The following is a 14,020-nucleotide window of genomic DNA, read 5'->3' as shown; positions in this document are numbered from 1 at the left end:
AGTCGTATCTGAAGGCCTTCTGCATCCTCCCCCAGTCCCTCAAGTCTGGGGATCCATCCCAGTGGTCAGCACTAATTCTTAACTCAAAGGACGGGAATATTTTCTGCCATCAGGAATTGTCATCAGGAGCACATCACTACAGAGCAATGTGAGGAGCTGGGCTTTGTGTGGAAGTGAAGCGCAGTGGCTGCAGTCCAGCTTGTATTCCTTTAGAAACCAAACTCCTTGATAATTACAGCTTTTTCTGTTAATTTATTCATCTCATTGTGCCAAGTTAATCCCACTTTTTTGTTGTGCTCCCTGTACATTTAAACGTCAGACACACTATCTTGGAGAACGGCATTCTGTGTTTGCTTTCTGCACTCTCATCTTCAGAGAACAGCAGAGACAGACTCAGTAAGACACCTATGTTCATGGAAGGTGGCACATCACAGCCAGAAGCACCACCCCCGAGTCGCTGTCGGATGCAGAGGCTGAGGAATGAGCAGAACAATGTTCCTGCTGCTGGCCACCACTGCTCTCCTCCTGCTTCTCCAACAGGCTCCAGGCACTTTCTCTTGTCCTTCTGATTCCCTTCCTGAATTACTCCAGCCAAGTAATTGTTTCATCATGTTGCACAGAGACATTTTGCTGTAGTGTCACTGTGACATTCATTTCTAAATCCAACGCTTCTCATCTACACAAAAACAACTCGGGCTCGCACAGCTCTGCGGGCCCAGATTGCAGGTGGGCTGTGGGAGGAGAGCAGCCCAGGGCTGAGGTCTGAGAGGGATTTTTGCATTCTTTGAAGGAGACTATGATTCCTGTTACTGTAATTTTTAGACAACATCAATGAGCTACCTACCACAGGCTTAATGAAATGCTGTTGCAATACGCTAGCAAACACGAGGTATTTATAGAAAACAAAACAACTGCTGCGCTTGTTTTATGTGGCGATGGGGACCATAAACTTTCGTTGCTTCTCTGTCAAAAATGCAGTTCTTTGTCTGGGATGATGTTCAAGACAATTAAAACAAGGTCTGATGACAAAGCCAGCACCCCTACAGGTGCTATAGAGGGAATGTGTGAGTTTGTGGAGGATTTGTTATTCTGCAAAATGGATGAAATTCTGAGACCCAAATTAAACCTCTGTTTAAGTAGCCTGAACTCTGAGGAAATACTGTAATAGCTACGTAATGTGTGAGTTCCAGAGGCATGGGCAGATGGGACAAGGCAAAAAAGTGATGCTGACTGTAATTGGCTAGAAAATATCATTAGAACAGAATACTCCAGATTTGTGGAGGTTTTAAAGCAAATGAGGGTTAAATTTGGCTCTGCTCTGTAGAACTGTGACAATCAGTCAGAAGGTGTGTCCTATTGTAAGTGCAAATCAATTAGCTTCAGCAACTATTAACCCATTTATCCAGTGTTGAATTTCTACCCTTATTGTTGTTTTTCACATAAATCCAGTTCCAGCCACCTACATTTTCAGGAGTGGAAGGGAGAGCTTTATTACATTCAAACAGGAGGGAAAATGGTCACGGAGGGGTTTTAGTTCCCAGCAGATAAAACCATCCAAATCAGAGTTAGAGCTGTGCTGACCCTGAGAGCTCTTTACTGAGGCTCAGCAATGAAATGCTGCAGTGGTTGTGTTTCAGAGTCACAGGGTCCATCCAGTATCACTGCAAAGAGAAACTCCCTCGGAATTTCATGTAGTTCTGGATCAGAAATCTAACATGGTCCTGACGTCAGTCAAAAGCCATACCTGATCTTTCTAGGCTCTTACACACTGCCCATGGAGTGGGCTGGGCCAACACTGCCCTCAGTCCCTATGGAAGAATCAGAACCTCAGAGAATCTCAGGGTGTTATCCGAGTTCAGAATTTGTACCACAGTTTAGCTATGTGTTGAAAAGATTAAGCTCTCAGAGTATGTTTTCAGTCCCAGCAAACAGTTACACAGAAATCCATTCTTTTAATCACTCATCAGCTCAGGAAGTCTCTCTCAAAAGAAGAACCAATTCCCTCCCTCAGTTAACGTATATTTTTGGCCTCATGTTTCTATTCTGACTTTCATGAGCAATTTAAAAATGTATTCAGAAATGGAACAGAATTGTATCTTTGGGAGGAGTTAACTAAATTCCTACTTTTGTTTTGATTCTTTGATTGTGCTAGGACCTTTTCAGTGTTCGTGCATAGGTTTAATTTTTTCTCCATACTTCACATTAGTACATAAGTTTTGCCCTGAAGTTCTGACTGCTAGGCATATGCATGGTTAAACACAAAAGATGTTAATCATGACCCCATCCCCAGATAAGCACCTGTGACCCAAACAGACTGAGTGCAGCTGGTGGTTTAGACTCCCTTGTGTTGCTGCGAATGCCAGAAAATGCAAGCTAATACTTATTATTGCTTCAGTGGTATTATAAATAGCCAGAGAAATGTGTAATTTGGCCTCATATACATTTTTTCTTTACTAAAGCAGATACTAAGTTGCACTGACTTTTATTCTTGTCACAGCTAATGAAACAGTGCTTGAAAACCACGTAGCATGAGAATAACTTTATGTTTTCATGCATCCACATCAATAACAGCTGTTCTAGCAATGAAATTGTAAAGGTAAACACTTCACACAGCTATTTTTCAGATTGTAATTTTGATATATGAAGGCTATTGCAGGAGTAAATTAAAAAACATAATGTAACCAATTGCAATTGAGTCCTCCATTCCAATCACCTTTGGACTGCGTGTGCAATTTGAACCCTTTTATTTGATAGAAGAGAAAAAAATTGTATAGAAACTGAGGCAGTTGTCCTGCACCTTCTGAGGGCCAGCAGTGGTACGAGGGTCAGAGCACTGCCACGCAGCATCTCCTGTATGTGCTTGGGCAGATAGGCAGTGACCAGCAGTCTGTTAACAGATAGAAGAACTGCTGCCAAAATTGTAATGGTGTTTCTTGTTCTTTCAGTTTCAAGTGGTACATACGATTTCTTCAGCGAATATAAGCAAAGCATCAGATGCTTTGGAAATGGGAAGTCAATGCTGCAGGTTTGATCTGGCAGCACAGTTTCTGCATAGAAAAGAACGCTGATTTCAGCAGTAATGAGGAAGACCTCCAGTAATCAGTTGGTGTCATAAATAATTTGAAAGGCAATAAAAAGCCCAAACCAAATGATTTTTGTAAGCCTCCATAAATTAAAAACAAACTCCCGGAGTAAGTGCCTTAACTTCCCTGCAAGGTTTCCCTGCATCTAAGCTGTGAAGTCTTACCACACATTGTACAGAGTCACCTTAGGAAAATAAGCAAGAGACCTGGTGAGGAGACAACTGGGGTGCACCTGGTGCTGCTTTCAGTTAACAGGATCTTATTTGCAATGGGAGGCTTCCTCGTTTGGAGCAGAGCCACTGTTCGGACAGGGATTTTCCAATTCCACCACTGTGATTAGAAAAGGTATTTGAAATCTTTTGTCTGCTTTAGTACTAGAATTAGTGCTCAGATTCATTTCCAAATTATTTTCTTCTTCTTTTTTTTTCTTTTTTTTCTTTTTTCCCTAGGAAGTGTTTTAACTCTGGGGGCTTTTTCTTATCTTTGTTCATTAAGTAGGGTATCTCATGGCCTCCATGCATTGAGCTAGAAAGTTCTGAAAATGTAAGCTCCGTAGGCAATATAAGATTAAGAACGAAGTATTCAGAAATTCTCTGACTCTTTCCAATTCCTTCTGAGATTGGTGTAACACCAGTGCTCATCAGTTATCCTGTCTAACTGCATCTGTCTGACAAAAACTTGCTGCTGCATGAGTTTCCCCCTCAATGAAGAATCTTTCATCCAAATAAAGAGATACACTGGTATACAGCAGTAATTTTAATGTTCTTTAAATCACAGCAGCAACACTGCCCCAGCTCCTCAAGCAGTTTAAGGACAGGAATTAGCTCATTCGTGCCTGACAGAGCTCTAGCTCCGAAACTGGATTATTACTCAAATATAAATACCTCTAGTACATCTTATCTTTCAATCTACTCTGCCTCCCAGCCCTCATAAACTGAACTTTTGTTGGAAGCTCTGTCATTTAAAGAAAGAAAGAACTACAGAAATATGTCTGAGGACATCTCCAGTCCTCCAGCAATTCTACCCTCAGCAGCACTCAGCTCTGACTGGGAATGCTGCTCGTAAGTGTGGGTAACATTACATGGCCTACAGCACAACACGAAAATGGGATCTAACGATGTGGATAAGTTTCGTAACTAGAAGAATAGTAGAATAAACAGCCACAGGAGGCTGGAGAAATCAGCGTCACAAGGGACAGCCAAGACAAGATCTAACGTCTATCTTGCCTGCGAGAATTTGAGTCATGCAGGAGCTTGCTCACCCAAGAAATCTATTCATAGGGTCTCATAAAACCAACTTAACTGCAGTGCACAAATTAAAAAGCAAACAGTGGAAATCTGTATCGCGTCTAACGCTTCCATGCTCACTGCTGCGCAGCTCCATTGGAGCACCATGGGAGCAGAGCACGGCAGATCTCCCTGAGAGCTCTCGGAGTTGTACCTGCCAGGGAAAGATAGGATCTCAAGTGTCAAAAATGCACAGCAGCTCTTTCAGTAGGAAACATGCTTTGCTGAAAGTAACGCTGGGAATAAGTGACAGACTCAGGGTTTGCCCTGGAACCCTGCCCTGCCTGCAGCAAATTCAAGTACTCTCTTGGTACAGAAAAGCTCCTCTGGATTCAGTTCAGCACAGACGATTAAGGAGTTCCTATTTGGGGCACTGGGAATCTGGATTTTAAAACATAGTGCTTAAAGTTGGCCTAAGAGGAAAATGGAACACGCTGAGTAAGACCCAGTCCTTCTCTCAGCCCTCCGCACATAACCAGCCTGGGACTGTGAGCCGCTCGCAGAGCTCTGGCAGCAGCACGCAGGACATGGGAGCAGCGCAGCTTTCCATCAGCGGGCAGAACAAAGCTCCAGCCCGATCTATAGCCCAACAGGGCCTACTCCCATCCCCACTCATCTGCTGCTTTCCCCCAGCTAACAGACACACAGAAACAAACACCTCTCAACAGAGAAACTCTAGCTACAGGTTTGAGAAGAACGTCTCAAGAGCAAAGGCAAGGGGTTGTTGGGGTGCCTCTCACCTGGTGGCTTTCGCGAGAGCTTCCGAGCAGGGACCACATTACCGACATCCAACAGAAGCACTACTTTCCATGTTTATTCCTGTAAACTACAAACATAAGACATGCTGAATCATAGTTCAGAGAGCAGAATCTCCTTGAAGAAAAAAAAATTAAGTGAAAGCTTCCTCCCTCACTTTTTCTTCCCACTTCAGCCTTGCAGTTACTTCACCAGATCAGTCATGGTTTGGACAGCACACCTCGCTCTGCACACTGGGAACAGCAAGAAATGCAAAAAACACCACCCCAGACAAACACCTCTTCCCAGACAATACCCAAGAGGCAGCTCAAGCAAGTGATTAGAGGAACCAAAATGAGACAATGAAGACTGGCTGAAGCCTCCAGCTCTGCTCTTTGCTGGGTTTCTCCTGGGGTTTTTGTTTCTGTTTTTCTCAGTCACAGAGAAAGCCAAAAGACCAACGCGAGTCCTATCCCTGCTGGCAGCACCGAGCCAGATCCAGCTGGAATGTCAGCCCTGCATTTCATCTGACTTGAAACGTACCCTCAAAATAAAACAAGCTACTTTTTTTAACCTAGTCATAAAGTTTATTAAAATCGTTCATTAATGCTTCAAATGTAGCAAGAATGCATAGATCCCAAAATATACATATGTATTTTCTTATAGAAATAGATTATTCTTTATAATAAAAAAAAACTGTAGGAACATCTTTAACAGATTACTCAATCCATGACTGACAGTTACACGAGATTGCATCATGTACACAGCATTCCCAGCCATGCTTAAAGGATTGCATCACTTCACCCTCGCTCTCCTCTCGCCGTTTTAAATAACCCCAGCGCCCAGCAGAGCCCCGGGGCCGCGGCCTTCCCCCTCCCCCTCCCCGCGCCGCCCGCCGCCCCCTGGCCCCGGGGATAGAGGGGGGAAGCAAATAGAGACCGAAACAACAACAAACAACAACAACAACGAAACCCCCAACGAAACCGAAAACGCAGCCCGGTCCCGTGAGGAGGGCGTAGGGGGGCAGCGCTCAGCTCGCCCCGCGGCCCGGCGCGGGGGTCAGCAGCGGGGCGAGGAGGCGAGCAGGGGCTCGGGAAGCTGTTTGAACAAGTTCCTGAGGGTGCTCAGCTCCCGGGAGAGCTGCTCCACCTTCTTCTGCAGCCTCTCGTTCTCGGCCGTCAGTTCTAAGACTTTGTGCTGCGTCTCCAGGTTGCGCATTTTGGCTTTGTCGCGGCTCTTGCGCACCGCGATGTTGTTCCGCTCCCGGCGCAGCTTGTACTCGTCGCTGTGTTTGTCCACGCACTTCTTGGGCTTGTTCTTTCCCGCCGGCGGCCCCGAGTAGCCCCCGGCACCGGCGGCCGACTTGGAGGACTCGGAGGGGTTCGGGGTGCCGGGGGGGCTGGAGGAGGACGAGGTGGACAGGTTCCCGCTGCTGCCGCTCGGCACCGACTGGTAGCCCAGGTAGGAGCGCACGGTGCTGCCGTAGGGCGAGGACATGCCCCCCGGTCCCGGCCCCGCTCCCCCTTCTTCCTTACGGGGCCCTTTGCAAGAGTCCAGGGTCTCGAAGACAGGCTCCACTTTGGTCTCCACGATCTGGGGCGGAAAGCAGCCCGGCAGCCCCCCCCGGCTTGTGGCTCTGGCTGCCGCACGGGTGGCCGTGCCGGGCAAGGCTGATGTAGGTGTAGTCGGGCTTCTTGCCGCCGCCGCTGCCTTTATAGTCCTCGGCGAAGAGATCGGAAAGGAAATCTTGGCCGCCGCTACTGCAGGCAGGCTCAAAGTTGCCCCCTGCTGCTGCTGCGGGAGGCGGCGGTTGCGCCGGCTGCTGGGATGCTGCTAAGGGGTCCAGATAGGGGCTGAAGTCAATGGCTCTCTCGTGGTCCCCTACGGTAAGCTCGGTCATGGAGCGGCCCCCGGCCGCCCGCGGGTGCAGCTTGTTGAGAGCAGCCAGACAGTCCGCCTCGTAATAGAAATTAGCCACTTCCATGGATTTAAAGGCGGGCGGCTGAATGGGGAGGCATGCTGCGTCCCAGGCCACCAGGCGTTGCATGAAAGCAAAGGGGGATGCGGGGAGGAGAAGACGGCGCGGGGGGCCCCCCCGGCACGGGATCGAGCGGCCGCCGTCGGGTGGGGGTCTCCCGAGCCCGGCGCTGGGCACGGCCCCGCTGCGCTGCCCGCCCGGGCGGCTCAGTCCGTGCGGCGCGGCGGGGCTCTCCCGCTCCCGGAGCTGCGGCTGGAGCTGGCGGCTCTCCTGCGGACCATCTGGTTGCGGGGCCCGTGTCCTCAAGTCTCTGACTTAGGAAAGTTCCTTCGCTCGGTTATTTATAGGGGCGGTGGATCCCATAGCAACAGGCGCGTCATCGCCTGGCCGCATGCCACGCTGCACGCTTCGGAGCTACCGCTCCGGCCCCCGGGACGCCGCCAGCTGCGGGTGCGGGTGCGGTGCGGGCCCCGGGGCCGCTCTGCAGGACGCGGGAACGGGACCGCACGGAGCCACCGCCGCCGGCAGCGAGGCCGCCGGGACTTCACGTCTATCCCGGTCCCTCGGCTGCGGGGAACGCGGGCACCGTTCGGCCCGGAGCGGCTGCGAGACCGGGACGCGGCTTTGCCAGCGCAAGGCCGGGCCTTTTGTGTCTAAAAGGAAGGGTTGGCGCTGTGAGGCTGCGTGTGCCCCGCAGAAGCGGGTGCAAAACCTGTCTGGGTCTCGTTTTAGCCCTGGGGAAATCGAGGCAGAAGGCGTTTTTCCAAGCTCTTTTGCCAAAGCAGGGGAAAAAGCTGCAAATAGGAGACCGATCCTCTTATTCTTCGTCCAGTGCCTGATTGAGTAAACCGCACTGGCAGGCAGAACGGTCCGATACAGACGTGTGCAGAACCATTTTACAAGAGCAAGCGGAGAGCCAAGTGAGCGCAGTTTGGAGCACAGCGTGCTCCCGGCTGCCTTCTGACGGCCGCGAGCAGTCTGAGCCGAGCAGCCGCCGAGCTCCGCTCCCCATCTCTGCATGCAGGGACGGTGACTGAAGTTTGCCTTGGTTTATTTACTTTGCACGGTACGGCGCAACTGTCAGAGTACAAAGGCGACAGGGAATCTGCGCTCTGAAGCCACAGGGGACCGTGTTTAAATTTCTGAAAGAGACATGCTCAGAACCAGGGAATCCAGGCATTTTCAGAATCGCGGGGTAAGTTTGGGAAGGAAGACTGAATCTCGATGTCCATTTTAATTAAAGACACCCACCTTGGGAATCAAACTTATATTTTCACTCTCTTACTCCCACATTTACCTGTCTACAAGCTGGTGATTCATCCCCAGAATAAAGGACTTAATTTAAAACAAAACATATAATTAAAGGAAGTAGGAGTGTCCTTCGCCTCAGTAAAGAAGACCCAGCACTGCAGGGAAAATGACACTGCCTCTTAGAATAATGTGAAGCAATCCTGCGGTGTGGGAAATATGGTAACGTTAAGCCAGAGGAACAGGTATTGCATTATACGATTCAAACAGTCAACTGTTCATAATGTTCAAACCTCAGAACTTTGAAAAGAGGAAGAATTCAGAAATGTGTCGGTGGATCACTGGACTTTTTCTTTCTTGTATTTTTGCGTTTACATTTCCTTTGCACATTTCAGGAGGGTTTTGCTTTCCATAACAAAAGTACCCCAACAGGTTTTTGGGCTTCAAATATTTCTAGTTCTATCTTTATCTCCAAGTTAATCTTTGGTAAATGTACCAGAGATTAAATTGGAACTGGGCCTGGCCAGAGGTCTGGGTCTGGAGGTTGGAGCCCATACCTTCATAAATACAAACATCTGTATTGGGTGCAAATACTGGCAAGTCCCAGTGAGCCAGGGCTTGTTCTCCTGCCTGTTTTCTCTCTTGCGCTGTGTCCTTATCCTGAGTTCTGATCTGGCAGTTGCATCCAGCAGCTGCCCTAACTGGCCCTTGCAACTGAACTCTTGAAATTCACCCTCATGTGCTTCCTACCTCTGAACATCTCAGGAACCCACAAGCAGAAGGTCTCCTGCCACCTGCTGAAATGGCTCTGGTGTTCCTTGGCATTACCCTGACAGGTCTCCAGCTTGCCACAGCCATTGGCTGAACGCGGGCCATACAACCCATCAGTTACATTTCTTGGGCATTTTTTTTTTTAAGATATTCTCAGAGATCTGAATTTGCCCTCTCCAAATTTCCGCCCTATTCTCAGCTGCTCAGCATCCAAAAGCTGTGCTCCAACCCAGGCTGATCTTCCCTAACAAAATAAAACGTCTGTGCAACTGCCATGTGAAATAGATTATATCAGAGATGGTGTGGCCCACACCTCCTTTTCCAGGCCAATGCTGAGTAATCCCATAGTCACTGGAATCACACGTCAGCTGTAGTGGTAATTGAGGTTGGATGCCCAGCTGGTCCCCTCCTTCTCTGCTCCCCACTCACCTTCCTGCTCTGCTGGGATCTCTTTAAACTTTCTCCAGCTCACCTCAAATCCCAGCATCCATTCTCATGGAGCTCTCAGCTTCTCATGGGAACCTTGTTGGCGGGACTAACCACTCATGCAAAGCCCTACATTCAGCAAGAAGGTTTTGAGCTAAGTCTGGTCTCTTTTAAATTGTTTCTGCACTTGTCATAACAAATGCATGGCCAGAAATGGGGCTTTTGAAATGGAAACGGTGTAGAGTGAAGCTCCCATCATGGAGAGCTAGGTGGAGGTCTTGGCACACCGAGCTCCATCCCTGTCGGTGCCACAGGCTGACCTGGTCTGGTCTGATGTACAGAGGCTGCAAATCATCCTGAAAACTCTTTTCCACAGAGAGATAGGAAAAGAGATGCAGGTGATCCTGGTGAAGGGATCACACAGTGAAAAACTCAGGGGCAGCAGCAATTGGTTCCACAACAGTTCTCTTGGCAGCAAATTTCAGCAGAAAGGCAGCGTTTCTCTGAAAAGTGCCTTCTTTCTGGTGATTTCATGATTTAATTTTTCAGCTGGGGAAAGAAGACAGCATTATTCACAAATTACTTAGTGAGAACATCTACATTCCTGAAAAAAAAAATAAATTATGCAATAAAATCCAGATTCCTCTTCATTCATATGTGAAAGAATATAGATAGTGGAGGGGTAAGAAAAGAATATGGGAAGGGGGAAAAAGTGGAGGGAAGAATCTCATCTTCACTGCTCTTTTCTGTCACAAATTAAGTTCTGCTCTCCATTTTCCCTCTTATACAGTAGAAAGACACAGCTTTCCAGCCGCAGGCTGAGACCTATGATAAGACATTGCAGAGACATATTATTCCTAAAAATTGTCTTCTTTTCCTGGATTTCTAGCAGGATCTCTGATTCCCACTCTGCAGGTCTATAGTAGCTGTCCTGGAAAGACAGTAGCTTTGGGGAGATGATATTAATGTAGTGGTCACGGAACAAACACTGAAGCTTTTGTAAGAAGATCTGTGGGCTGAGAGTCTGTACTCTAGAAAAAGGCTGTCTATAATTTTAGATGCTTCTTGCTGAAGACTTGTCTTGCATGTTGTTTGTCTTGCAGTATCTCCTGGCAGATCAGTGAGATCAGAGGTGCATCATGCTAAGCACTGTGTGGACACAGCTCCTCACTGCAGCCTAATGCAAAGCATGGAGAGGTAGAAGAGGGGCAAAGATTAAAGAAGATAATGCCAGAAGTCAACAGTTGCATCACTGAACAAGGCACTGCTGGTAGTGTGCTGGAAGTGAGCTGGAGAGGAGAATGAGAGCAGTAGTGTCTGTGTGTGGGCAGGCTGGGGAGCACAGAGCTGCTTTGGAGGACCTTGGGGCAAGATGTGACCTTGCCTGAAAGTTTGACTTAAGTGAAGCAATGTTGCAGTGAAGGCTGTGAAATAGAGAAGTAAAATTGAAATTTATTTCTGAGCACGCTGTGTGCTCTGTTTTCTCCTTGTTCCCAGCCCCAGGTCCCTCTTCATACAGCCGTGCACCTTACACCAGCACCAACTTGTAAGTTGTACGTGGCAGAGGCTGGATTTCAATCTATTGCTTTCCATACATTGTTCTCCACTGTTAAAAATAAATGAACAATAAAATTTACGAAATGTCAGGCAGGAACAGAGTGAGGTTGGCAGGGACAGTGTGTAAACTGAAAGAGAGATTGGCTCTCCTTCCATCCCTCCCAGCTCTTAGACCAGATTCGAGACTTTGCCTCATTATAACATTAAAAAGTAATAATAACAAAAAACTCAAACTATCCACACTATTTCCTGTCTTAAACTGCAGCTGTGATACTCTGCATTGCCGTCCCCTGTGTCAGGGACCTCCCATGCGAGTTGCAGGATTTATCCAGGCCTCCTTGGGTTCTTTTGTTACAGACCAGAGCCCTCCCCCTCCTGGAGGGCTCCCTGACCCCTCGTTCCCTTGTGACATGGGGATGCTCAGGTGTTTGTTGGTTGTCTGCTGATTTTCTGCTCACCTCTGACCTAGCACGCTTGGCCTTTGCAGTGCCAGGTTGCTCAATCCCCCCTTTATCTCCGTGTTGCTCTTTGCCCTATCCAGTGCTGCAGAGGCGACACCTGGAGATGGCACCCCTGCCTCCAGCCAGTGGGGACTGTGTGAGCAAAATACCCTCCCCTGCTGCACAGAAAATTTTCCAGAGTGAATTGGAGGTCAGAGCAAATTTAAGTGGAGCAATGTTGCAATGAAGGCTACAAAGAAAAGGAGAGAGTGTCTGAGTGCACACAAATGCTGGTGGAAAAGCAGAAGCTGGAGGCTCCAGCCCGGTGTTGCAAAGCACACACTGAAGCCATCTAACCAGGAAGATGTGGGCTTTATTTCTGAGCAGTTTTATGTATATCCCGTTGAAAAACAGAGTGAAGTTGCTGCCCACTAGCGTTCCAGAAGTTCTCCATAGTCATCTGGCATTTCCTATGTAACTGTATCGCCTAGCTTGATGAATTTGGTACAGGACAAGTGTTATTACTTTTTTTCTGGAGTGTCTAGGCTTTCATAAAAATGGTTGGGTGAACAGGATTCTGATCCTTTTAAGGAACCCTAACAAGTGTCAGGACATCCCAGAAATAGATCAGTAGTTATTGATTTTGGAAACTTCTAAACAAGAAGAACTCTTCAGTGATCCTGAAGCTGGGGCCAGATAGCTGGAACTTAGTGCTGCATACTGCTAAGGACAAGGGAAACTGAAGTCAGTTTTAGAGAGGTTGGCAGGAGAATGGGCCATGATGAAGAACAACAAGATTCTTCTGTAAAAGCTTTAAAGGCTGCATGTTTGGCTTTACAATTACTTTTTATTCAGCTGCTCTCATCCTGTGTTGAGCACCATGGGAAGCAGTTAGGACATGTTGGTGGTGAGCACTGGCATGTGAGAACAGCTCCTGGGTCTGTGTCATCTGGCTGCACTGCTGGCTGCAATGCCCAGGAACTGGGTGCAATAGCCACGGTATGCCACCTCCCCACACGTCGCTTTTGGACCCCGTCATCTCCCTGTCTCTTCGTGTATGGCTTTGGAAGGAGCCCTAGGAGTGGCTGTTCCAGCTCTCTCACTCACTGATACTTTCCCATGCCAGAGAGTCCAGCAAAGGAACTGCAGCCAGCTTCTGCTTCTTGTCTCGCGGATCAGGAAGAATTGCATAAGAATGGGTAAGAGGCGAGAGGAGCAAGTCTGACTTCTGGATGTTTTGAACTGTGAGCCTTGTGCAGTACTGCACAAAGGAGCTGGCGTAGCACAGGTCTGTGTTCAAAAATGTCTCCAAATCGTTCTGTAGGCTGGCCTCAGGTACAGATGGGAAAGGGGAAGTGCTTAGAGTAGAGTCAAAATGCTTCTTGTGACGCCTCTGGGCAGTGCAGCAGCGGGACCTCTAGGTGCTACATGCATTGCAATCATTGCCATCCCTTAACCGCAGCAGAGGAGACAGTCAGCTCTGTCCCTGCTGCTCCCCAGCAAACTGTTGAGGAAAAAAAAAAAAGAAAAAAAAAAGAGCAGATAATGATGCTTATGAAGAATGTCTATGCAAAGCCACGCTGTTGAGGTGATGTCTGCCGCAACTAGCCGGCAAACAGCCGCCGCGCCCCGCTGCCCTTCCACGCCAGCGCCGCCAGGCGGTGCTACGGGCGGCTCAGGCCGTGCCCGGGCTCGTGGCGTCACCTGCCGGCAGCGCCGGGATCTCGGCGGGCGCAGCCCCTTCGCGCGGCGCTACGCCAACTTTTCATAAAGCGGAGCTAATTTGAGCGTACGATTCCGCTTAGTTGTTAATTAACTTGTGGTACTCCGAGCATGAAGGCAGACTGTGGAAGGCACACTGCATGCCTTAGCTGGCATCAGAAGCGCGGTTGGGTTTGTAAGACTCGTGCAGTTCAGGTCGGTGCAGAGGGCACTTCCAGCTCTGTGGAGGGGGCTCAGACGACCCGAAGGGACAGAACAGCGTTTTCCACGGAGGTATGATTTGCTGTCAGCACAGCGTCAGGTCCGGGCTGTGCATTCCCGTTGCTTCGTTCCATCCCGTGTTGTGTCGTTGGCAAACACATCACCTTCGAAGTCAACAAACCTCTCTTCAGCATTTCACCCTCTGTAAGTGAATTGTTTAAACCGAATCTACTCAGTCATTTGTACCGCTTCTAATTTCAATGCTGTTCTGTTTGACCTTGAAAAAAAATTACAACGAAACTAATAGACGTTAATAGTATTGGTCGGGGCTTTTTCCCTTGGTATTTTCTATGCTGAAGAGAGCGTTTGCTGGGGATCAGCGAGCGGCTCGGCGCGCAGCTTTTAACGGACGCCACTAAGGAGCGCGGGCTGAGTCACCACATGAAGGGCTGCGGGTAACTGACGGCCCTGGCACGGCTGCGCCCGCCGCGGGGAGCGGAGAGACTTCCACAAACGCAGCGCGCAGAGGCGCCGCCAGGGGGCAGGCGATCCCCTGTCGGGAACGGGCGGAGC

General features: G+C 48.7%; 1 protein-coding gene across 1 annotated transcript; it reads right to left on the bottom strand.

The window, feature by feature from the left end:
• Nucleotides 1–5,668: 5,668 nt before the first annotated feature.
• CEBPB (CCAAT enhancer binding protein beta) lies at nucleotides 5,669–7,240 on the bottom strand. Its single transcript, XM_042834329.1, is given in 2 exon segments — nucleotides 5,669–6,727; nucleotides 6,729–7,240. Coding segments are annotated over 2 exon segments (987 nt in total). The 5' UTR covers nucleotides 7,152–7,240; the 3' UTR covers nucleotides 5,669–6,163.
• Between the last annotated feature and the right edge of the window lie 6,780 nt (nucleotides 7,241–14,020).

The sequence above is a fragment of the Centrocercus urophasianus genome, unplaced genomic scaffold (genome assembly GCF_019232065.1).
Source record: "Centrocercus urophasianus isolate 14NV4802_14NV808 unplaced genomic scaffold, USGS_Curo_1.0 seq_46, whole genome shotgun sequence".
NCBI lineage: Eukaryota > Metazoa > Chordata > Aves > Galliformes > Phasianidae > Centrocercus > Centrocercus urophasianus.
Note: the sequence above shows the minus strand (reverse complement) of the source record. Positions and strands in the feature narration are given on the sequence as shown.